The sequence below is a fragment of the Nyctereutes procyonoides genome, unplaced genomic scaffold (genome assembly GCF_905146905.1).
Source record: "Nyctereutes procyonoides isolate TBG_1078 unplaced genomic scaffold, NYPRO_anot_genome, whole genome shotgun sequence".
Lineage (NCBI taxonomy): Eukaryota > Metazoa > Chordata > Mammalia > Carnivora > Canidae > Nyctereutes > Nyctereutes procyonoides.
In genome coordinates this window covers 59,283,501-59,308,284 of record NW_026575121.1, presented here as the reverse complement: position 1 = coordinate 59,308,284, position 24,784 = coordinate 59,283,501, and the positions used below count along the sequence as shown (strand labels likewise).

Below are 24,784 nucleotides of genomic sequence, written 5' to 3'. Positions count from 1 at the left end.
CTGCCTCATGGTGCCAGCTTCCCCTTTCTTACCTACAACCTTCCTTTTCCTAATCTGACTTATCTTCAAATATTCCCAAACCCTAGATTTTAAGGGCAAACGGGGTTGTTTCAACATCAAAAATCTGCACCAAAATATTTAAAAATGTAAGTCAAAAAAAAAAAAGCGTAAAGGTAACATGCACCAAAAAACCCCACATCACAGCAGAGAAACTGATGTTGTAACATAAGGAAATCGGTTTAATGATTATGACAACGTAGCAGGAGTCAACACCAGGAGAGTCTGTGGCATTTACATGACAAGGCCCCATCTCTGTACATCCCAGAGAAGCAAAGTGGGGGCAGTGGGCAGAGCACACAGAATCAGCAGTGCCCCCGTCCCAGGGCCTGGCACACGCGCAGAGAGGCACATCCCAGAAGCACAAAGGACAGTCTGTACATCCCAACATCGTACAGAAATGCCAAGTGCGTTCTCTCCTCGTCCTTGGGGTACACAGAGCCCCTTCCACCCACCACCAGCAATCCCAGCCCCTGGGAAGGCCAGGCAAACATGAGTGCTCTATTTACAACAGGACATGGTAGGAAGAACGGTGCTCAGGCTCCGCTCCCTAAAGAGCTTCCTAAGATACCAGATGTGCGGGAAGACAAGGGAACGCATCCCACAAGCAGCCCCATGGCCCTGTCAGAGCAGGTGCAGGCGGGAAACACTTCTTACTCAATGCTTCAGTCAGCTTAAGGCAGGTTGTAGGAGACCCGTCCTGGGATGTGGCCGGCAACACAGCCCATTAGACAGGGGAGAAATTGGGGAGTGAAGGCTGTCCCTGAGTCCAAGACTGCAAACTTTGGCACACTCCGAAGAGTTTCCTACAGCAAAGGGCTTGTGCATCACCAAACTCACAGTAAAATAGGGCTTCCTCTAAAGAGGCTCTCTCTTGCCTAGTCCTAGCACTAGTAAGCAGAACATCAAGTGCAGGAAGCAGAGAATTCTACTGGAAAGGCTGCAGGAGGGCAGGCCAGGGCTGAGCCACACACACCCCTGCTGGGGGCATAGCAAGGAGGGCTCAGCTCAAGCCACTGCCCGACAGCATTAGACCTGGGTGAGAATCCAGCAAGCAGAAAGAGTCCGAAAGCCGCCAGCTCAAAGGCATCAGACGATCCCCATGCAGTTAAAGGGTCGCTTGACCTGTAGATTGCAAGGCCCGAGTCACAGCTGGTACCACACAGGCATTTCTGAAAAGTTTGCAAAGCACAGTGCTGCCATTTGGTCTTAAAGACAGAACACTTGTTCTATGGAAAAGTCTCTCAATGCAAAGCTGACCTCTTCAGAAGAGAGGAGCGGAAAGCGCGGCTCCGGGGCACGGTATCCTGCCTACAAGGAGGGATGAGCTGGCTTCATGGCTGCAGTTCCTGCCCAGGGGCCCTGATGTCCCCAGATTCCCAGCCCAGAGAGGTCAGCAGAGCTGGGCTCAGGCAGGCTTCCTCCCTGCCCCTGCTGCCATTCAGGTATGGGGGGGGGGGGGCAGATATACCCACATTTAAACTGATTACTTGAGGCAGAATTATATTGCTTTATTCTCACTGCAAGAGGGAAAGCGTTCTTTTTCCCGGTGAGCACTGAAGGCTTGCTGCACACTGATGGTAAACAGCTCAGAGTTTACAGTGGCCTGACAGACAACTTGCACTGGGCCCTTGCTGAGTCAGCTCACAGCACCCCTGGTGGGCCTCCATTGGCCTCAGTGATAGGTAATAAATACTAGTTATTTACAGGGTCTCATAGAGCTTTCTCTTGGGGGAAGTGGGGAGTGGGGGAGGCAAACAGTACATTTTGCCACCTTATTAAACCCACCTACACATGTAGGTCTGTTCTCCCCCAGGGCAGTGAATGCACACCATTGAGCCGCTGTTCTCCTGAAGCGGACAAGTGCGGACACCAGCAGTTGACACGATGCTGTGCAGGGGACTTCCTGGGACTGCTGGCTGACACTCAAGTCCCCCTCACCAAGTCAGGGTCCCTACTGCGCTTGGGTCCACTGCACGTCGGTGACAGCAACACTGCTTCAACAGAAGGCTTTGGAAGGTATTAAAGTATCTTTGCAGGTGTAAGTCAGATTACATGGTCATACCAAAAAGAAGGTCAGTCTAGAGCACATGGGGGCTACAGTGGCAGATTACAAAGCAGGTGTCTAGCAAAGCATCCAGGGACCTTCACGCCTCTGCTTCCCAAAAGCAAAGGAGCCAAACTTGCTATTTGTGGGACCAGGAAGGTTAGTGGGAAGGGAATTCTAGCATAGAGGGTCAGCCCAGATACAACAATCATGGATGTGCATTCAAAACAGGGTATTTACAAGAAACATGTATATATAATTATTTATATATATCTCAATAAAAGCCAGAAACACCAGGTTTGGTAGTCACTGCACTTATTGCAAAATGAGGTAATTTGAGATGTTAACAGCGTAAAAATAATGCAGTCCAGCCCCCAGGGTCCACACCTCATGTTTGTATTCTTCAGGAACAGTGTGACTGTTTCTATTTGTGTGATAAACTCCAGCTTTTCCATGCCCCCAAAACAAGATGACTTTTGTCCAGCCTTGCCCCATGGTCCTTAAGGTCACCCTGGCTAGGGTCATGGGGCTCCCGGCTTGGTCTCTTAGCTGGTCTCAGAGCAAGAAGCAACGACATTCCTCAGAGGTTGGTCTCATCCCAGGCAGGGTCGTTCATGTTCTTGAGAACCTTCCTCACCAGCTTCTCTAGGTCTTTGCGGGCTCTCTGCTCCTCCTCCAGAGATTTCTTCATCTTTTTGTTATCCTGTAAACGAAGCAGACCACAGGAGACTGACTGTCTTGGACACAGAAGAGGACTTCCATTTCCCAGGAGCAATCCTAGGCTGCCTAGGCTGCCATCTTCACACAGACACTCCTGGGAGCCAGGACCAATCACAGATGGAAGAACAGCCCTAACTGTGGAACGAGAGAATTCCCACATAGCACGATGAGGAGAATGGCTCAAATTTACCAAAGGAACAGCGGACATCTTTCCACATATGCAATGATCTTATAATCTCTTTACAGAAAAATGGCAGCAGCAGCTGAAAGGATGCGCAAGTAAAGGAGAAGAGCTTTCCTTCCACACTTTCACCTGCACAAACACGTACCCACTGCAGAGTGTCCCTTCAAACGCAGAAGAGAGGCACCTGGAAGCCATGTTGAAACAGAGAGGTTGGCCGAGTGCGTGTCCAGGCACAGAGCGCACCACACCCCAACCCCCCCACCCCCCTCGCATGCAAGGCTCACCATGTGCTCCTCAGAGACACAAGCTGGTATGTAACATACTTTATCCAAAATATGCAAAATACACTCAGTTGCTTAGCCAAGTTCACCTGACTTCTTAAGAACAAGGACCATGTGTTACATCAGCAAGTGTCGCAAAGAGAATCTCAGTAGGATTTTCAGAGGTTTTATATGATGATTCCAAAGGGACCTGAGAGGACTTGATGCCAACAGTACAGTACAAAGTTTGAACAAGTCACTTTAAAAATGTACCTCCTGACCTGTTCCATTCACTGGGAACCAAAGTGACCCTGCAACTGAGAGGAAGGACGTCCCTTCAGTGCTACTGTGCATATGGATGAGTGGGCTTGCTTTTCATCCACTGCTTTCCTCCCACCCGGTAACAGGGTTAAAGAACTGGTTATGACTCACCTGTCTCAACTCCTGGACTTCATCCTTTAATGCATAGACCGTGTCGACAAGACTCCTGAAACAGAAGACAATGAACACCTGAGCTAGGATGAGACACAGCAGTGCTCCAGCTGGAGGCACGTCAAGCCCTCCACGCTAAAGTCCCGGTTAAGGCCAGTGCCCACCCTGACGTGTGTGTGGGGGGGTGGGTTGCTTACTTCTCCTCAATCACCGTCTGACCATTACTCTTCGTTTCCTCAACTATCATTTTCTCCTCTTCTGGAAGCAAAACTTGTGGAGCGGACTCTTTGCGCGAACCTATGTCATTAAAACAAACACACAAACCCACAGGTGAATGCACTGGCAGAACTGAAAATCTGACTTGACAACACAACTTAAAGTTATTATTAAATCCCAGGGACTGTGCGTTAACAAAACTCTATAAGATACAACATGGAAAGACAGCTTTTACCAATTTTCTCCACTTCTGCCTAGAGAACTCAGTCTTCCTCATGCCTAAAGCATCTAGATGCAAGGAAGCACCAGCCTTTTGGCGATATATTAAGCTTCGGTTCCTGAATCGGGATCACGGAGCTTTTAAATCCTGAAATCTTCCACAGGTAGCAAGGTCCTGAACCCAGGGCCCTGGATGTTTTGGAATAAATACCAAAAAACATTGGGAGGAACACTGAAACCAGCCAAAGTTTGAGGCATCTTATTCTGGGCACGTTAGGAAGGTAGGTCAGATGGGCACGCACACAGAGTGCTCATAAATGTAAATTGCTGGCGAATACCAAACTCTAGAACAAGATAAAAATAAACACTGAGGCACGTGGTTTAGAAAAAGATTTATTCTTTCATGAAAACCTAATTTGACATTTCCTGGAACATACACATTTTTCCAAATGGAAGGCGGTAAACCACAGACAACACCGAGGAAGCACCTGCGTGGGGGCCCTATCCCAGGAAGCCTGCGCTGTGGGACAAGTCTTTGAGAAATCAGGAAACCCAAGTATCTCACAGGGAAGAAAGGAGATTCAAGTCTTTTTGAAGGATACAAGAAAGAAAATTTGAGGTAGTACTTTCTTAAAGGTTATACAGCACTAGAACATTTATCGAGAAATATAAATGTTTGGTTTGAGGAAGGAACGCACCCCCCAGGATACAAACACCCACAAGTGGTATTTTGACAAACATTTCTCCATTAAACAAACACACTTGCTGTCTGATAACTGCTAACTGATTACGGAGATGCCGATACAATTCGCTGGTCTCCCGGCTTGCCAAACGGTAAGATGGCTGTGCCTCCTCACATCACTGAGACGTTCACTAGAGCACCGTCTTAAAGATACAAGGATTTAAAGATGTTTTAGCATCCTCGTATCAGCTCACACTCCTCTGACCAGGACTAGCAATTACCATCAGAGCCTGCCAGCCACGGGGCTCATAAGCAGCACGCCACAGGGAAGAGCACTGGAGTGTGCCGGCCACAGGGCCTTGGCCTAGATTCCCCCGGTACCATCTGGACGTCTGCGAGACCTGCTCCGTTCCATCACACAGCCAGGGAAGGGTGTCAAATCCAAGCACACCATGAAACGTAATGGCAGGAACCAAATGAAGCTAGGCTGCTGACCTCCTCCTGTCATCCAAGCATGAGAAGATCAAACTCTGGGCAAGTACCGCTGTATGCCACACGGCATGAGCTCCAGCACACACACGTTTCTATAGCAAGGAAGGAAGGGCCCCCTCGGTGCATTGTAACTTCAGGACTATGGTCAGATGGAGCACTTGGGACTTCGTCACGACAGGCTGGGGTATGGGGGTGCATCGGCATGGTTTCAAACAGGACTGTCCACTGATGCTCCTCTGTTCACACCCATCACTGCCAGGGACGGGGAGGCGTCGCTCTGTTGTACCCCTCACTATGGGGCTGCCCTACCCACCCACCCTATCACAGTCACCCATCCACAAAAGGAATTACTCTTCAGACAGAGTGAAACATCCTCAGAGGAACACGTTTTTAAAGACATCACTGCTAACAACTGCCTCCTGGAGGATCACCTATTCCACATGCCACGGCTCTGTGATGGATTGCAGGCACGTTGTCTTCTAGGCCCTTCCAGGGCTTCTGGGCCACACCGGAAAATACTGCTCAGGAAGGAAACTGGTATGTGAGACAAATAAAAGAAAGCTCGGCGGGACAAGCCGAGGTAAAAATTCTGAAGGCCATGGAACATCCCGTGCTTCCAAGACATGCAACGTTCCCTCCGTTTTCATCTGAAGACTTAATTCATGAGCTATTTTGCCCAGAAAAACAAAGGGATTCATAAGAATTCACATGTGCATAGACATGTAGCAAACAATGGCTTTGGCGACTTTGCTGTGAAGAGAGGTCATTGGACAACTTAGCCAGATACTAAGCGCCCTCGCCATCACCTGCTCCATCATGGTCAGATCACAACAGGCACCAGTTGTGTGTCCGTCACCCTTGGCTGGAAATACGACGTCTCATTAGCTCATTCATGTGAGGACACAACAGGATGAGATGTTCATGTGGCAGTGCTGTGAAAGACTGGCTTCCTTACATCTCTCTCTGGCTATGTCCACCACTTGTCGCTTCCTGGGCAGCTGGCTCACATCAGGTGCTGCCAGCACTCCCAGCTTCAAACACCAAGAGAAACCAGGGACACCTGTGTCGTAAGGTGACATGCATGGATCAGATGGCAGGTGTCATCCCACCCGCAGGAGTATGGAGGCCCAAGACTCGAAAACAGAGCTCACCCGCTCTGCAGAGCTGCTCTGAGAATTTAAGAATCACATCCAATATCTTTTACCGATAAAGTCACAAAGATAAAAGCCCTAAACTCCAATAGGTAACGTGACATCAGAGGACTAAGCCCATGAGAACTGGTGTAAGAGTCACACATACATGGTGGTTATTTTTGGAAACGCGCTGAAAGCACACCAGAATTTACTATAAAACCTTCAGTTTGAGAATGTTACAGGCAAAATGTACTGACTTAACTGGTAATTCCTAAAAGGTGGTGTAGAAAATGATATGTACGGATTTGACAGTGCACCAGGCAGCTGGTAAACCGCAGCTTGTAGACTTTACTAGCCTGAAGAGAAATTCACAGGATGCTAATAATGTGCCTAATTTCAATGTAACATTTTTCTAGAAAACTTGGTTTTTCAGCAAAATAAAGGAATAGTCTCCAGGGAGGTTTATAAGTTTGTTCTTACAGAAATAGCCAAATTTTACAAAGTAGATTTATCACGTTATCTCAAAGATAACTTCAGTATTTCTAGAGGGATCACACCATGTTTTCCCTGAATTATTTAAGTTTGGAAAAACAACCGAACTCAAGAAGAATGTTCTGTCACTTTATTTAAAAACCTCTAAGGGCTGCAACACAGATGAATGGGTTCATGATGGCTCCAGCACATTCAAGGTCTGCATTTCCAGGAGGTAACGGGGAGCGAGCGATGGCTGGTAATACCGATTCCATCTTGTTCACATCCACACGATGACTTGCCTCGGAGCTACTGCTCCAGGCCCCTGGGAGGGAATATGTGCCCTGACCAGAACACCTGTCCAGAACTTTCCTGAAGTTGTTCTGACAGCTAGGAGAGAAAAGTTTCTTGTCCTTCCCCCACCCCCACTCGGCCCTCTGCTGCTCATCCCACTGATCTACGTGATATGTGGACAAAGGTCTGGACTTCTTGGAGAGCAGCCATGCAGCACCTGGATCATCGCCCACGAGCCCACCCAACAGCAGTAAGGGGAACCCCCGCTGAATAATGCTCTGTGGAAACATTTGGCATCACTTCCTTCCTTTTCTACCCTCAAAGTGCCTTCTCAGTTCGGAGGATACTTTGCTGCCCCTCCACCATCTAACAGGGGTTCTGCACCACATTGTTCTGGAAAAAGCTGATGGCTACAGCCACTTCTGGAAGGTCCACAGTACACACGTGGCATGTTGACAGTTTTCAGGAAGCGTGCAGTAGCAACACCCACCTACTTTAATTTAGCATTTCCTAAAGTCACCTGAGTGCTGACCCTCATCTCAGCAACATTGCATCATTTTGTATGTCACAGATCAAAAGGAGTGTTGGACTAGCCTACAACCCTGTCTGTGCACAACTGCAGGTTGGATTTATTGCTGCTGTTCAGTACAGGGGTGAATACAATGAAACTATAATTTACACCTAGCACCAATCCAGTATTTCTCCAACTAGAAGACCCCCCCCCCCCAAGAAGGTGTCTGCAGATGCCTAGGATTGGGCTACTGAGGCCCACAGACTCACACGGCACGGCAGCTGCACACCGCCCCCAGAGGGGCTGCTCTGGGTCACACAGCTGGAGCCGGGTAGAAGAGGGTGGCTTGGGGAGCCAGGGAGTGTGCTGGTTCAGAGGTGTGATCTACCAACTGGAGACACTTGTAGTCCTGCCCACCCCCAAAACATCTGCAGACCCTCAGAGCACCATAGGTCTTCGAAAAACACGATCTAGCGAGCGCTTGAATTGCACAGAGGACTTGCCTGGGCAGCACAGAGCAGGAGGCTCAAAGCCCAGGGCACCTCTCTGTGGTCAGACTGCCACCTGACCAGAAACACTGATAGAACACACAGCTCCATCAACTCCAGGGCACGCATGTGTGCATGTGTGCATATGACTGAATCGCCTTGCCTCAAACACCTAAACACATTGTTTGTCAGAAAAGATCATCTTCCTATTTGGCCAGCTGTCCAGTACATTTGTGGTAGCAATCCATAATTTCTTTAAATTCATAATCCCTCTAAAACCTGCACCTAATTATACTCAATTGAAACTGAACTTTCAGCCTGAAGGGAAAATATTACAACTTTCAGAAATTATTTACCAAAGGTCCTTTGTTATTTATGGCTATCACAGGATTCTGATTTTTTTTCCTTAGGAAAATGTGAGGAATCTCTTTAGGGAATAATTTGCATGTGTTTACTGCCTGCACCCTGCCCCAGCCCCACGTTGACACTCCTTTTTGCTTCTTAGCCTGCTGGGCATGCACTCAAAGACTGACCTTATTCTTTAAAAAAAAAAAAACAAAAAAACCCACAACTATTGAAGTTGGGCTCCCCCCCCCCCCATTTATGCACAAAGAACCAAGAGTGCTTCTTTCTGAACACAAACCTTCTGGTGACTGAAAACTTCTTTTTTAAAAAAAAAAAAAAAAGGAAATAAAGGCGTGTCAGGAGTGACCCTGTATTGTCTAGAACATATTTAGTCTAAGAAAGTGCACATTTCTCTATCAAACCAGATAGAAAGTGTCCCGTTGCCTGGCCTTCCTCTGGAAGACAATGTACAGGAGAACAGCCAAATCATATTCAGTTGCAAGCTATGCTACTCCCCCGTCCCCCAGTAACAAATATTAAAAGCCACAGGCTAGCAAATGCAAAATTTATTTCAACTGTACATAACAGATGTCTTTTTTTTTTTTATAAAACAAACACTTCATTGCCATATGCAACCACAGACAATATGCATACTGTACAATACAATGCAACATTCAGGTATACATCCAACTGAGTCTTCAAATGGCAGTCACCCACTAAAAATGGCTTTCCCATTCACAGAGAAAAAGCACAATATATAGATTTTTTTCAAGGTCTTATACCACTATATACACATTACTGTGTTTTGGCAATTTTACGCAAAACACATAATATAGCTTATATACTGTGGCAAGCATCAATTCAATGTCCACACCACGCAGGCCCCCACGAAGGCCCAGGATGGCTCCCACCCACTTCTGGGTCCAGGGTCTGCACCCACACACTACCACACTAACTGTGCATGCGGCCAGGACAGAGCTGCCCCAACCAGACTCCACCTGGGCATGCCCCAGCCCTCGGGGTGCCACGCCACCATTGCCACCAAGGGACTGCGATCAGGCCCATGGCACTAACACTTCCAACCAGGTCACAAGAGCTAATGGTGCCAGACATTCAAAACAAGCCCCAACAACCAAAAGTCAGGGTGTCATTATGCAGTGATCCCAGCATCGGCAAAATCACTGCCCACGTGGCTTTCACTGGTACCAAAGGACTGATGGAATCATGTCAAACCTTGGTGTAGAGAAAATGAAAGGTCTCAGGAAGACAATCCAGACGACACTTGGCAATAAAGAAATATCCCTGTACGGCAACTGTGTACCTTAATGCTGGGGGGCATGTGCCGCGCACAACACGGGCTCACTGAGGCATGGCAAAGGCGTCTAAGCCAACGCACAAATGAGAGCCTCAAAGCAAACAAAAAGACTTTGTATTATCAGTGCCAGAAAAGGTGACTACTGTACGGATACAAAAATCAAACAACTGCTTCTCAGTTCAGTGCGTGAACTTCATAGCCCTATTTTTCCCAAAATTTCATTTATTATTTGGCTGAACACCTATAAATCCCATCTCTACTGTGGGTTAATACTGGGCTCTAATTTTAATAAGATGCTACTCAACTTTCTTATTTATACTAATTGATATAAAAATATGAAATCTCCAGATGGCATGAGTGGCTCAATAGATACTTGGGCCCAGAAGTATTTGGAACATTGGTTCCCTCAATATCTCACCGCACGCAGTACTCAAGCCATCTGACTCTAAGCACTATACCACTGCTAGGGTCCACTAGCTCCTCTGGGTATGTGAGCAACAGGACCCAAAGCCCAGTCAACAAGGGCATGGGGCACAGCTCGTCATCTATGTGCAAACAGAATCAGACACCGAATACGTGGGTTTAGGGATGGGGGGACCCCAGCCACTCTGGGGAGAGGGAAACCGGTTATTCCCACTTTATTATGGCATCTTGTTTTCTGAAGCTGGTTTCAACGAATACTTAACAACCTCGAGTTTCCATTTTCACACCAAGTGCAGCATGCATGAAAGACAATGACTAGATGTGGGTCTGGGTGCTACAACTGAATGTAACAGGTCACATTCAGTTCTTTCTGAAGCAGAAATTCATCTGAGTGAGGCCAGTGAAATCTCCTTACAACAAATTCCAGAGATGTGGGGGCACCCCTCTCCATCTGAGATTTTCTTATTAAGTGAGTTATATAGTAACTGAGGTCTTCAATGGACTCAGGTGTTCCCGTGACAATGAGGAATGAGGGTTACATATGATGGGTTGCTGTAAACAGAGTTTCACTGCAGCAAGCTGCTGAAAACAAACCATGTGTCCATCACAGGCAGCGTGACAGGGATGTCGGGGTGCAGCCAGGCTGGGACTGAAGCCAAGCACTCACCTGGCTCTGAACAGAGTCTCACGTACACCTTCAGAGGCTGAGTGCTTCCGAGTTTGGACCGAATCTTCAGTGGAGTGGCACGGGCGTGCTAAGCACCATTGAAGAGCAATTGCTCCAAATAAGGAGTGTTTGGTATGATGCTGTGGGGAAGGGTCTGAGCTCTGACAGTAACCAGTAAGCTCTCAGAGAACCCCCACCCCATGGGCAAATGGGGAGATGGGTTGGCTGTCTGTGGCACCCTGATAAGAGCAGATTCTCCTGCCATGGCCCAGAGCCCATGCTAGCCACACCCACACATGGCTCTCCATGGCTACAAAGCACCCTGAGGAGCCCTCAGAGCACAGCTGTCTGAACTGGACTCTGTCCTTCTATAGCATGTTTCCTTTGCCCCTGTCTTCAACTCAGTGATCAGTGGGTCCACTGAACATACAACATTTAGATCCCTAATCAGGCCAGTCTCCTCCATGGTGCTGGCACTTAGATCACAAACCTATATGTCTCAGTATAAAATATAAAAGTGTTCACACAGCTGTATCCAAAAAGAAATGAGATGGGTGCTACAGTGAGAACGGGAACCCAGAGCTGGAGAGCCACCGCCACCCACGTAGGAAAGGACCCTGGGGCGCGGCCCCACGAGCGCACCGTCTCCTTCCACTGCGGCAGCTCGCATGGACTGTAGAACTGGCCAGTGGGCCTCCACAAAGTACAACGGGAAGTATCAGCAACGCTCTCAAAAGTTGTTAAAATATCACATAAAAGACAAGGAACAGCAAGAAAACATCTAAGAAAAGCAGGCTGCGATACAACAAGCATTTGTTAAGAAAAGCTCAGAAGTGCATTAGTTCTGGTGAGAGATATATGAGCAACAGCTCTTACGAGATGTAGAACCCATTCTGTAACTATGGGCTGTCCATATACTGTCATAGTCAGAGTCTTCCGAGAGGTCTGAAGGCTCCAGACGGGACAGGCTACTGCGACGACCCAAGGAGTCTAGACTTGATTGGTCGTCGTCGGCCAAGACGTGATTATGCATCAGGTCAGTGCCTTGCCATGCTACGACGGGGACGGATGGAGTGACAGGCAGAGGTGGGAGGGGACGGACAGGAAGAGCCACAACCAAAAACATGGAAACAAAAGCAAAAGGTGATGGGAAGAGAAGGAAGAGAGAAAATATTGTTAAAAACTGGCAACAATGTTCATTTCTCCTTATTTACGGTGGGTTTTAATAGCACAACCCGCAGAGTAAAACTGGATTTCAATAAACTGCAGTCATAATATTGTTCCCAAACTGTCCCTTACATAAGCCCATGTCCACGGATACTTGTATAGACATTTCACAAGTAATTCTATTCCACTCTATGAACCAGGAGTCTCGTTTAGGACACTTGTAAAAGGAGCCATTTATGCATTTCAGTAGAAAGTGTTCTTTATATGGACATATGGAAGCAGGAGAGTCCCAGAGGAAGCTCTCCCGTTGCCAGTCTGTAAGTCCCCAGAAGTTATCTTAATGGTGGGGTCTAAACTTACCTTATCTAAACCACCAGCACCGTAAACATTTCAGAGCAGAGAAAGGGGCCCCCCTCGCAGCTGCACCACACTCAGAGTGCAGTGCTCCCCAGAGCTCAGCCAGGGCAACAGAAAAAGTGGGATGCCTGTTCCCACATTCCCAGCCCTGATGCAGACCCTTTTACCGGCAGGACAAGAGACACGATAAGCCAAGAGCCACTGAGTTCACAGGAGGGCGACAGGACAATCGGCACAGACAGGAGAAGAGAAAGCAGCCCGAGAGGAGTCAGCCACAGGGAGCAAGGGTGTTGGCCAGGCAGCCGTGAGGGAGGCATGCAGGGACACTGCGTGACGCACAATGCACACCACGGCAACCGCTGGCCATCCTAGTCCTGCGTCCACTCCAAATTCATTCCATTCCCAAACCAGAACAAGCAGAAGTGGGCCAGTTTGGATTCCTCCAATTAAATCCCTGGACTCTATGAAGATCACTACTTCTTAAGACAGAAATTGATACCAAAGATGTCTGGCTTGTAACATCTTGGCATCCAAACATACGCTGACAGGAGGTGAATTTTAAGGTCAAGTGTATTATCCTGTTTTTACTAAGCATTTAATATGAAAAGAGCTACCTCCATTGTAACCCCACACTACCTTTCCAGCATCAAAGATCATTTTCCCCTCATCCTATCTGGTCCCAAGACTCCCTGAGTTACAGTCACCTGGGATTATACACAAGGCCCCAGACTATCAGCTGAAAACAAAAATCCACATATCATGCAATGCTCTTCTTACACAGGAGAAATGGAAACACGTAATACAGAGGACAAATAACGTACACAATCTACAGGCCATCACTTCCAGGCAGCCAAAGCAACGAGGCCACAGGCAAGGGGCACGGTCTCCCAGATGAACAAATGAGACTCTCACAGACATACATACAAAGTTCACATTACCCGGTCTGTTTACCTGACACTACCAGGTTAAAATTTTAAGTAATTCAAGTTGAGAGAATTCTTTAAAATCTCAAACTCAAAACCCAAACACTATGGCCACGTTTTACATAGCCTACTACTTAAAACACATTTCTTATCAAATCTAAGAAAACCAGTATCTCAAAAGACAAAATAGGCTGTATTTACAAATGATTGTTTGGCTTTACGTATACCCAACCTTCAGGCCTTTCTATGCCTCCCCCATTCTGCTGACCAGTTACTATGAATAAGCATTCTCACCAGGGCAAGTATCAAGTATAAACAAGAATTTCAATGGCGCAGATCGGACATTTAAAATATGGCCACAGAGAAGTCTCTGCAGACTGTGCCTGGAGTTTGATCCTGCCAGCCCTACCTTTTTAAACTGTCGCCATTTTTAACAAAAGCTAAAGCACGTAAAAATTCCCTTTCCCACCTGTCCTTTTTTCCAGAATCAGTCTTGACACTGGCCAGGATGCAGATTTGAACTGCCACAGAAAAGGTGGTGGGAATGAAGCAGTGATCAGCAATGTGCCCAAAGTCAGGGTGGAAAGGGAATCCAAAACACAAAATCCAACAGAAACAAGTTTCTATGCCAGAATACAGAGATCCAGTTCTCGAACAAAACAAGAACAGACCCAAGAAAGCCCACCTAGAAATGACAGTGCAGGACCCCATGTGGTGCCCATGGCCCTGGCTCCAGTGAGAAGAGAGAGTAAATCAGCCCTTTCTTCTAAACAAACCACACACACCCCTGCATCTGCCCCATCTTCAAATGCTGGGAGGTTGCAAACAAGAAGAGCCCACTTTTTTTCCGTCAAAACAGATTAAGATTTTCTTACTAAGTAAGACTTTATGTATAAAGATAAAGGAAAATTCAATGGTGCTGCAATCTACCAAATAAATTAGTTGGGGTCTACTTCCGAAAATTTCTAAATGCATCATTTAAAAGAGGGGGAGGAATGGGGGCTAAAAAAGCCTTGCTCTGGGTTATTTTTTACAATTCTAAGAAAACAAGACCCCACTAACCAAACCAATAGTTTTAAATAGCTTAAAAATAACTGAACCAATCTTCTGTCTTCTGAGCACATCTTCTCTAAATAGAAGAAAGCTTTTAAACTCTGGCAGCATCTCCTACGTAAAGTTTCCCAACTGGACAGTGTGTAGAATTCCATTCTCTTACTGGCAGGTCAGCCCCTCTGCAGTGACTTAGGACGCCAGGCTGGCCAGCCAAGTGTCCCTCAATGAGGACTGCTCCGCCATGCCCACGGGTTGCATTTGGGGCCCAGCACCGGCCCCTCCTGATGGCGACTCTAACCCCAGTGAGGCACTGCAGTTCCTAGTCCGCAACTGTGAAACTTACTTGAGTTGAGGGTTTGCCGCGTTTTGGCGCTTGTACAGTAAGCTTCAATGACTTTCAGAATCTGTGCGTCTTCTTCCAAAGCAGCTGTGCCTGTCAAGATATGACACGCCACAATCAAGCTAAAAGTTGACTTGTACAACAGGTCACAAAGTAAAAAACAATTTCTCTATTTTCTTCTCAGATAAGGACTTTCCAATATTTACAAAGCAGTTCTATTTTTTAAAGTACTATTTATGCACAACATATCTAGCAAAAAGGTTAGTACCCTAAATATGTATATAAAAGCAGTCTTCCTGGGCCCATAAGGAACAGTGTCCTCCCATGCTGGAATTGAAGAATGGGCCAGGAACAAGCAACTCACACAAGAACACCATAAGAGGTTTATTCTCGCTAAGAAGTAACAGAACAAAGCATCAGGTTTTCACACACCAGCCTAACAAAAATACCAAGTCGGACAATCCCCAGTGCCACCCACAGCTGATAGCATGAAGACAGGTAGGACCCTGGAAAGCTCTGGAAAGAGTATTTCCTCTGACCCTCCAGTCTGCACTCAAGAATTTATCTAGGATGAAAAAAAAAGCACAACCTCAACCTTGAAGGTGCTAAACCAGAGCTCCCCAATTACGGATTACTCCAGACACTGGTTTCTCGTGCTCAGACTACAGGTATGCAGAAGGATAGACTCTTCCAGACTAACAACATCTAGTGATATCAGTCCCGGATTCAGAACCTCACACCCAGCATACTTCACATGACCCTATGGTTGAACTATTCCTCTTTTCTGTTTTATTAAGTTTTCTATATTCTTTTATATTTTCTAAGATATCACTTTTGGGTATTTATTTTAAAAGGCTCACCTACTCTAATAAAAATGTAAAAGTATGGAAACCTCAAATATTTATAAGCTATATAAAGCCTCAACAATTTATGATAGTAAGATATGATATAAGGCAAGGCAGACATTACTAAAAAATATAACATCAATGACTTCTGGGATTTTTATGGTTTCATATCTCAAATTTAGGTCTTTATAATCCACTTTGAGTTGATTTCTGTGTATGATGTAAAAAAGTGGTCCAGTTTTCCCAACACCACTGTTTGAAGAGACTGTTCTTTTCCCCATCGTATATTCTTTCCTCCTTTGTCTTGGAATGACCATATAAGTATGGGTTTATTTCGGCATTCTATTCTGTTCCACTGACGTATGTATATTTTTGTACCTATTTCAATTAGAACCAGCTTTATAGCATAACTTGAAATCTGGAATTATGGTATCTCCCACTTTATCTCAAAGATACCATATGATTCAGTAATTCCACTACTGGATATTTACCCAAAGAAAACAAAAACATTAACTTGAAAAGATATAGGTAGCCCTATGTTTACTGCAGCATTATCTACAAGAGCCAAGTCATGGACACAACCAACCCAAGTGCCCACCAACAGATGAATGGATAAGGAAGATGTGTACACACACACACCACACACACACACACACACACACAGGAATATGACGCATGCATAAGAAAGATGAGATCGTGCCATTTGTGACAACATGGATGGACAAAGAATATTGGGCCAAGAGACATACATCAGACTAAGGAAGATAAATACCATGATTTCACTCATGTGGAATCTAAAGTAAAAACAAAGAAATTTAAAAAAAAGCACCGTTAGACCTGTAACAGAGAACTGATGGCCTGAGGAGTAACCAAGATGAGGAATAGGAGGTGCCAAACATCCAGTCAAGGAGTCAGTCGTGGGGATGGAAGGCACAGCATGGGGAATACAGTCAATGGCGTGTTGGCGCTGTATGGTCACAGATGGGAGCTGCACTGGTGTTACGCATCGCATAGCATACAGACTTATGGCCTGGAACTCACGGAACAACGTGTGTCAACTACACCAAAAATTTTTTTAAAAAGAAAATACAAATCTCAGGACCAAGAGTTTAAGAGCTATGGAGAAAGGGACTTAAATGTCACTGAATGGAGCCCATCGTTTCATGATGGGCTCTTCCCTCAGGACTAAGAGAGGGCCTTCCTCATTTTACTTCAGGACCTGCTGAATGGCAACCTCACAGGCACGTCATTCCACCTCTGCCCAGAGGACAATGACCTTTGCAGGTGACAACCTGTCCAGACGATAGGATCAGATGGCTACGCCATATGTGGATTGGTACGCCCAAAGAAAGCACACTCACCGGCCTCTGCAGGACATAGCATTAAGTCTATGGTGATCCTCCTTTCCTCACATTTCCTACATGGCAAAGGCTATTGATTCTGAACGTAAGCAAGACTAAAATAACTCGGGAAAATACCATGGGACTATACCATGTCACACAGCTCACATCTCTCCTCTAATCCACATGGAAACCCTGGCTCTCCTTTCAATCTCCCAGTCTCTCCACATTCCCTCTGCTGGCGCCTCACCTCCTAAGACCCAGACTCTGTCTTCCTCTTCACAGTCCATCTCATGGCTTGAGCAGTCCTGAATTCTCACCACCTGCCAGGGCCTGTGATTCCTCCTGCAGGAATCCTTCCCAGCCCTGGCACGACTGTGCTGGGGGGTCATCCTGTGTGCTCTAGGACATTTAGCAGCATCCCTAGACTCTACCCACTATAAGGCAGCAATACCCACACCCAATTGTGGTAACCAGAAAGGCCTCAAGATGTTAGTATCTCCAGGGGTGCAAAGACACCCCCAGTTGAGAAACCACAGCTGCAGACTCCCTCTTCAAAAAAATCTGAACTCTGTCCATGATGACTACACCATCATCATCACCTGGTCACCTCGCTCAGTTTGCCTACCTGCCCTCCCTACTCCCACTGCTGCTCACCTGCTCTCAATACAGAAATCCATGATCCTGTTCAAACCCAGGCCCAGCACCCTCTCTGTTGACAGCAGGACTGCAACTGCCCAACTGCTCAAGGCACCTTTGAGGGTCCTCTCTCACCACCACCCCACCACCTCCTGCATGAGCCCCAGGGGCTCCTTGCTCCATCCACAGAGATACCTTTCAGTAGAAACAGGAGACTAAACAGGTCAACAGTGTGCTGTGCAAAGAGTAGAGGAGGGAGGGATGCTGGGGCCATTTTAGAAAGGGCGGCCAGAAGGTAGGGGGAGTGGTTGTCATTCAAATAAACACCTTGCGCAGATGGAGGAAACAGCCCAGTGGGTGACTGTGAGAGAGCTAGTTTCCAGGCACCGGCTCTAGAGCCCCCAAGGCAGGGCTCTCCTGACCCCTTTCACCAGGTGCCCTGGGCACGTGGCCCATGCTCAGGATCAGGAGGATGACGACCACCATGATGGCAAACAACACAGTGCCCACTGCAGTACACGGCAGGGGGCGGAAAACTGTGAGCGCCCTAGGCCATTCACTGCATCTGCCACTTCCAGCTTATCGTCCTGGAACAACTGGTAGAGCAGGCCCATGTGTGGGCTGCCTGGGCTCTGGGGATCCTGCAGAGCCCCCGAACCAAGCAGTCCGCTTCCTTGGGGCGACATTAGCCACACTCATGTTCTGACTAGAAATGTCTCTCCATGAGTTGTTTTTTTTTTATAAACAAATCCCTGGAGGGTCCCAGATAAATATGGCAAAAAAGAAGAGCAATGCTCCACAAAGTCAGGACCTGTGACAGGTCCTAGGCACGTGGGGAGTAAGGGGATGCAGGGGGCCAAGGAGACAGAGGTTCCCACTGTCTGGGCCGTTTCCCTATTGAGCCTCAAGTCCTCCTGCTGTGCCAGACAGTCCCACAGCCATCTGTGCCCATGGAACCCCTTCTGCCCGTCACACCAGAAAACCAGACTGGCAGTGGGAAGAAGTGGGTGGGCATTTGTGCACACTTACTCTCTCCAGTGGCATCTCAAAATAGCTCTACTGGCTCGCACGATCAACTGAGCATCTCCCGTGAGCCAGGCTGTCTGGGAGGTCAAGTGTTGAATCCAGCACCACTCCCAGCATTTCACAAGTTTACAGCTAGGCAGTGAGAGTAGTACAAACACAGAGGGAGAAACGAGGACTGTGGCCACAAAGCAGGTGTTCCCCAGACACGTGGAGACCACAGGGCAAGGAAGGGCTAGAAAGAGCAGGCAGCCCCAGGTCCACCCTACACACCTGGCTTGGATTCCCAGGACAAGGGATCAGAGAGGCCCAGAGCGCACAAGCAGTTCCATCAAGCGCACATGCACACATGGCATTGCTAGGCAGCTTTCCTGCTTGTGCGCGTCAATGCCGAAAGGCTTCACTGCTCTCACTCCTCAATGTTCTTTAAACAAGATGTCAAGACTCAAACCCCACAGCTGAAGCCTCTAGAAAGCCACCAGCCCCCTATTCCATGAGTGCTATGCACAAGATGGGCCCGTGTCCTCTGCCACACGTGCAGTGTATTACTTACTTTTCCGCAGTGCAAACTCTTCATCTGAAGGCTTCCGCTCAGGCTTGCGCTTAGGTAGCAACTTTTTCATGGTCTTGGGACTCTTACTAAGATCCTAGAGAGAAAAAAAGAGGAAAAAGTGCTGACATTCCAAAGGCAGTAACTTTTCCTGGTGTGTGGTTGAGTCGGTGACGGCATGAAATAGGAAGCAACTACAGCCACTCACAGTGAAGAGCTCCCTACTTTACTAGTACTGGGAGTTCTTGGCCAGCTGCTGAGCATTCATATAAAATCAATAGGGCTCAGGCTCTGATGGAAACCCCTGTGTCACTGGGACCTGTCAGCACTGTGACAACACACCACAGAGGTGTTGCAGGCTCACAGCAGACCGGCATCATCTGGAGAGGAGAGGGGATGGCTGGCTGACACAGGCAGAGATGCATACATGCTGCTAATTCTGGAGTAGACCCATCTGTTGTAGAGAACCAGAGAAAGACCCGGAAAACTAAGGCTATTTTTAGAGGAAAGGCAAAAACAATTCCTTCCGGCAACGACTGGAGGCCTCAAGAAAGGAGGAAAGGGAAGAGATCTGCCCATGGGCCTTGAGGGAAGAGGCATGCAGACGACAGAGCACTGGCTCTAACCCTGGTGTGCACATGCCAGCTCATGCCTAAGTCATAATGCAATGGTCTGCCCCTCCCCCTGAAATACAGCTACCAAAGACCACACAGCAGTTGGAGATACACAGAGCAGGCTACAGTCCACCCAGGCAGGCCAGGCGCCAGCTGCCAAGCGTGTACTCAACACTGAGAAGGTCTCACTTCTGCATCACCCAAGGCATACAAGCTATCTGTGAATCTTAAGCTGTGACACCAACGTGGGCTACGGGAGGGAACAGACTGAGAGCATAGAAGGGACACAGTTTGGTTTTTAAAGGTAGCTCTTCCAAGATCTCCTCTGCTAAACTGTATGGGCTCTTAAAAATGCAGCAGAAACCTGTTTCCAGGGCAGCCCAGGTGGCTCAGCGGTTTAGCGCCCCCTTCAGCCCAGGGCGTGACCCTGGAGTCCCGGGATCGAGTCCCACATCGGGCTCCCCACGAGGAGCCTGCTTCTCCCTCTGCCTATGTCTCTGCCTCTTTCTCTCTGTGTCTCTCATGAATAAATAAATCTTTAAAAAGAAAAAAAAAAAAAAACCCTGTTTCCAAAGAAGTAAACACAGCACATGTTGTATGGCTTCCACACTTCAAAACGAACAGAGACAGAGCCCTGGGTAACACAGCATGCACACATAGGCTGCATGCCAGCCCATGGACCCACGTGCACACTCTGTAAGAGAACCTCTACTAATCGTTCAGAGGTACTCAGTGACACGTGGCCACTGTTACAGATCCCAACCCTGGTCCTGCAGAACCAGATGCCTGGGTACCTCCTCTTCTCAGCCCACCCTTGACCTCCCAGCAGGGAGATCCACACCGGCTAAATTAGTAACAGACACCAACATCCACCATGTTAAGTGCCCGTGGCAAAGAAACCTAGGACTTGGGCATGTGATGACCAGCAAGAAAGGTCCTAACAGCAAAATTCAGTAACAAAAACATGTAGAAGGCAAATTATAATCTATATAATACTTCTGTGGGTCATAAATCATTGAGGGCTGTTAGCAAGGTGGAGGGTCCAGGGCCTCAGGCAGATGCTACCTCAAATGGACCTGGAGAGGTGTACCAGGACATGCCACCCCACACCCCACACTCAGGGCTGGCACTCAGGCTGTCCATGTGAAATCACACTCAGACCTACGCCCAGGACTTGAGTTATGGCCTTCCTCAAGTGCAAATATTTCTCACACCGTATTTCTCGAGGTACTTCCTTTCCTGCACGTTGGTTCAGCATAAGCATCTGGTGTGACCATGCAGGACAGCTTCAGGAGCAGAAGACTTGGATCTCCAACAGAGTCAGAGAGCCCCACTCTTCCACCTTCATTCACGCATGTGGTCTTCCACTCAAACAGCTACTCGTGACCAATGCAGGGTTCCAGGTGGGCCTTCACTCATGCCTGGAAAAGGGTCAGAAAGCCTAGGCCACACCCAACATGAACTAGACATGCAAAGTACATCCAAGGTTCCCAGAGGCCAGGTCCAGGGAAGCCCTCTGCATCAGGCTCCAGGTAGCAGGCAGCAAGGCTCATCTGCAAAGGGCACAGAGGAGCTAATGCCACCCAAAGGAGAAAGGGAAGAACCACCAAGGCAGACCTTCACAGTTCTGAACCAGGTTTGTATTTTTAAGTCAAAGAACTGCAGATAGAAATATAGAATTTTCTGTATTTCTGAATTCTCTAGAATGAGGCACGGAATAGCCAACCTGACACGCCAAGACGTCAACTTCACACTCGCTGGTGCTCAGACCTCACCTCCTTGTAGCAGAGAGCCGCCGAGGGCCGCAGGGGTGGTGCAGGTCGCAGGCAGCTCAGGCTCCATGGCTTGGGGGTCTTTGGAGGCTCCAGGGGCCCCCAGTTGATGGTGGTGTGGGGAGTGCCGTGATGGGAGGGGTGGGGCAGCGTGTGGTAGGCAGGTGTCAGGGGCACCGGCTTGCTGTCTGCATGCTTGCTGGATGGGGCGATCGGATGGGAAGGGAGCTGTGAGGGGAAGATTGAAAGAGATCAATATGTAACAGCTGCCACCAGAGGTCCCTCAACCATGAGGTTCTGCCCATTTCTAGAATACTACCAAGCTGTTGTCATTTCTTTCATCTCTAACCCCAAGCAGTCAGCTTCTGAGGCACCCAACTACTGTGTGTCAGGCCAGCTTGGGGGCATAGAATGCGGAGGTCCAGATCCAGGCACCCCACCACCACCTTTATTTGCCATGGAGTAGCATTTACAGAAAGGTGTTCCATTTAGCATAGATCAGAATTATGTAAAAGAACAGGAATTCCTTGTACTAGGAATGTAATTATGGGGGAGGGTAATTCTCCCTATGCATGCATTTACGGCTGGTGATTAAGGAATGGGCAAAACTAGGGCCACATGCCTGTTTTCATTTAAAAAGTTTTCACAAGACACAGCCAGGCCCATTCCTGTTGATGGCTGTAAAACAAAAGCACAATTGCAACAAAAACCAGATTGCCTGTAAAGCTGAAAATACTTGGTTTCTTTACAGAAAAATTTTGCCAATCCCTAAGGTAAATAAAACAAGTTATTTTCACAGAAAAACCAGCTTTAATCAAAATAAAATTAAATCTAGTTTCTCAGAAACATGATGGGGTTTATATTCCTGGAAAACCCAAAAATATTCCAGCACACTGACAATTAAATGCAAAAAAGTTCAATAAAAAAATACTCAAAATCAAGCAATGACCTCAAATTACCCAAACCAATAAGGCATGCTTAATGAAAGAGCGAAGTGTTCTCTGCTGGAAATCAGGGTGAGATCATCATTCAAAAGAACTGCCTATTTGAAACACATGCTTAATGAGCAGCCTGGCACTGGCTGATGCCACAGCACTCCAGGGCAAGAGCAAGAAACTTTCTGCAGCACCCACAGACCCGTGCTGGTTGTACACGTGTTTGTGCGTGTGTACGTGCATGTCCTGTAACATGCTATACAGCCACTACATAACAATTTTTTGAAACTACATAAGAGAAACTATGTAGTTTTGAAACTACAAAAGGAGAAAATGATGAAGATCTCTTCCAGCAATAACATCAAAGTAAGTAATACCTGGACTTATTTCTCCTTAAAGTTGTTAAAAGATAATGGTCTATGCTGAAATGAGAATATTCAAGCTGGACACAGCTAGATCACAGGGATAATACAGGATACCTGAAAGAGGAAACTGCCCTAAAAAGAATAAACATTTCAAAAGCCTTGTATGTGAGAACACTGCCAGGGTTCAGAGAACAAAGTTTTACCTGGCATGAAATCCTATTGTTTGGTTTCAAAAGTGTTGCTGACAATTTGAAGCAGCACTTCCATTTTTCTTCAACACATACACATGTACATACAGCATCTTTGGAATAAATTTAGTTCCATGTAAGCTAAGCATCTTTAGTATTTTTTAAAGCATGGAGAAGTTATAAATGGCAGAGCCATTCAAAATGAAATGTTAGCTAAAACAAACAAGTAGTCCCAACCTCCAAACTGTCAAGAGAAACCAAGTAAGAGAAAACTGATTTGAATGTTATGCTACAAGGGTGCCTGGGTGGCTGAGTCAGTTTAGTGTCTGACTCTTCATTTCAGCTCAGGTCATCATGTCAGGGTCCTGGGACTGAGCCCTGCATGGGTCTCCATGTTCAGCAGGGAGTGTGCTTAAGGATTCTCTCTCCTCTGCCCCTCCCCCCCACTCACACACATGCACATTCTCATATAAATCTTTAATTAAAAAAAAAAAAAACTTAAGAGGTGCGTGGGTGGCTCAGTGGGTGAGTGTCTGCCTTTGGCTCAGATCATGATCCTGGGGTCCTGGGATCAAGTCCTGAGTTGGGCTCCTTGGAGGGAGCCTGCTTGTCCATGTGCCTATGTCTCTCTGCCTGTGTCTCTTGTGAATAAATATTTTTTAAAAATAAATATATAAATAAAGTGTTACATTACTGTCACTCTTCCTGAGCAAAAACTTGAATGCTAAGGATAATGAATGCAGAACTGAACCACACGGTACAAAGTCCAAATAAAGATCAGGACAATCTAACAGGGATATGAGAAAAACCTGCCACCTAGAAATGCTGTACACTCACAGGTCACTTGTGAGTTCTAATTCAATATTGTGTGAGAAAGATGAGGGAGGTTATGACAACTTGATATCAGTATCTTAAGCATAAAACACCAGGAAAGAGAGGTTTTATTTTATTTTTTTGAAAAAGAGGTTTTAAACAGACACTTCATGCTCACATACTCTGAAATGTTTAAAAATATAAAAAGTCAAAGAGCTGGTGAGTTCTTCTAAGTAGAAGATAAACAGATTTCTTACAATCAAAACAATGATTAAGAGTCTCGGGGGGGGGGGGAATCAATGGATTGGTGGCTCTTGATGTTTTAAGTGAAAATCCCCATGAGTTGGGCTCCTAGACCCCTTCTAAGCTGAGTGCCAGCAAACCGCGAGCAGGGCAGCACAGTTTAGGAGCAAGAACTGTGAGGCAATTAGCTGCGCCACACGGACATGCCAGTATCCGCAGGCAAATCTAAGCATGTATTTTGTACTCCTGGTGCAGATACTGCTCATGCTTCACAGTACTTGCTCACTCACTGACAACCCAACCAAAGGCTGACCCTCTGGTGTAGAGGCAGAAGTACGGGAGGAGCCCTTACAGTGTGAGACGGCACAGAATGAGGCTTGATTGTGGGGTTGCCGACAGAGGTGACCTTGGTCTGCTTCTGTAGATGGTCCACCCACTCGTGGAGGTCCTGCTGGTTGTTGCAGGACACTAAGATCCGCTCAATCATGCTTCCTGGAAGCGAGAAGAAACACACTGAAGTGGGAAAGCAGACAGAATGCACACACAGGCACATACACACCCAGAGGAAAAATGAATAGCGCTTAACCATCAGCCCCTCTGGACAGTCCAGCAACAATATGCACACAAATGGTAAGCTGCCTCTCATCACCGTGACAGATAG

At 47.1% G+C, this 24,784-nt stretch overlaps 1 protein-coding gene across 5 annotated transcripts in view; it reads right to left on the bottom strand.

The window, feature by feature from the left end:
* Window positions 1–213: 213 nt before the first annotated feature.
* The window catches only part of ARHGEF7 (Rho guanine nucleotide exchange factor 7), a 126,542-nt gene continuing 101,971 nt past the window's right edge, over window positions 214–24,784 (bottom strand). For 3 of the 5 annotated variants that reach the window (XM_055335590.1, XM_055335591.1, XM_055335592.1), the window contains 7 exons: window positions 24,476–24,615; window positions 21,583–21,807; window positions 19,197–19,290; window positions 14,800–14,889; window positions 3,898–3,997; window positions 3,701–3,755; window positions 214–2,807 (listed from right to left, as the gene is read on the bottom strand). In XM_055335590.1, the coding sequence (XP_055191565.1) occupies window positions 2,685–2,807; window positions 3,701–3,755; window positions 3,898–3,997; window positions 14,800–14,889; window positions 19,197–19,290; window positions 21,583–21,807; window positions 24,476–24,615 (827 nt within the window). In that variant the 3' untranslated portion in view covers window positions 214–2,684. Of the gene's footprint in view, window positions 2,808–3,700; window positions 3,756–3,897; window positions 3,998–11,832; window positions 12,010–14,799; window positions 14,890–19,196; window positions 19,291–21,582; window positions 21,808–24,475; window positions 24,616–24,784 lie in introns of all 5 variants that reach the window. The other 2 variants (XM_055335593.1, XM_055335594.1) reach the window with 1 other exon arrangement.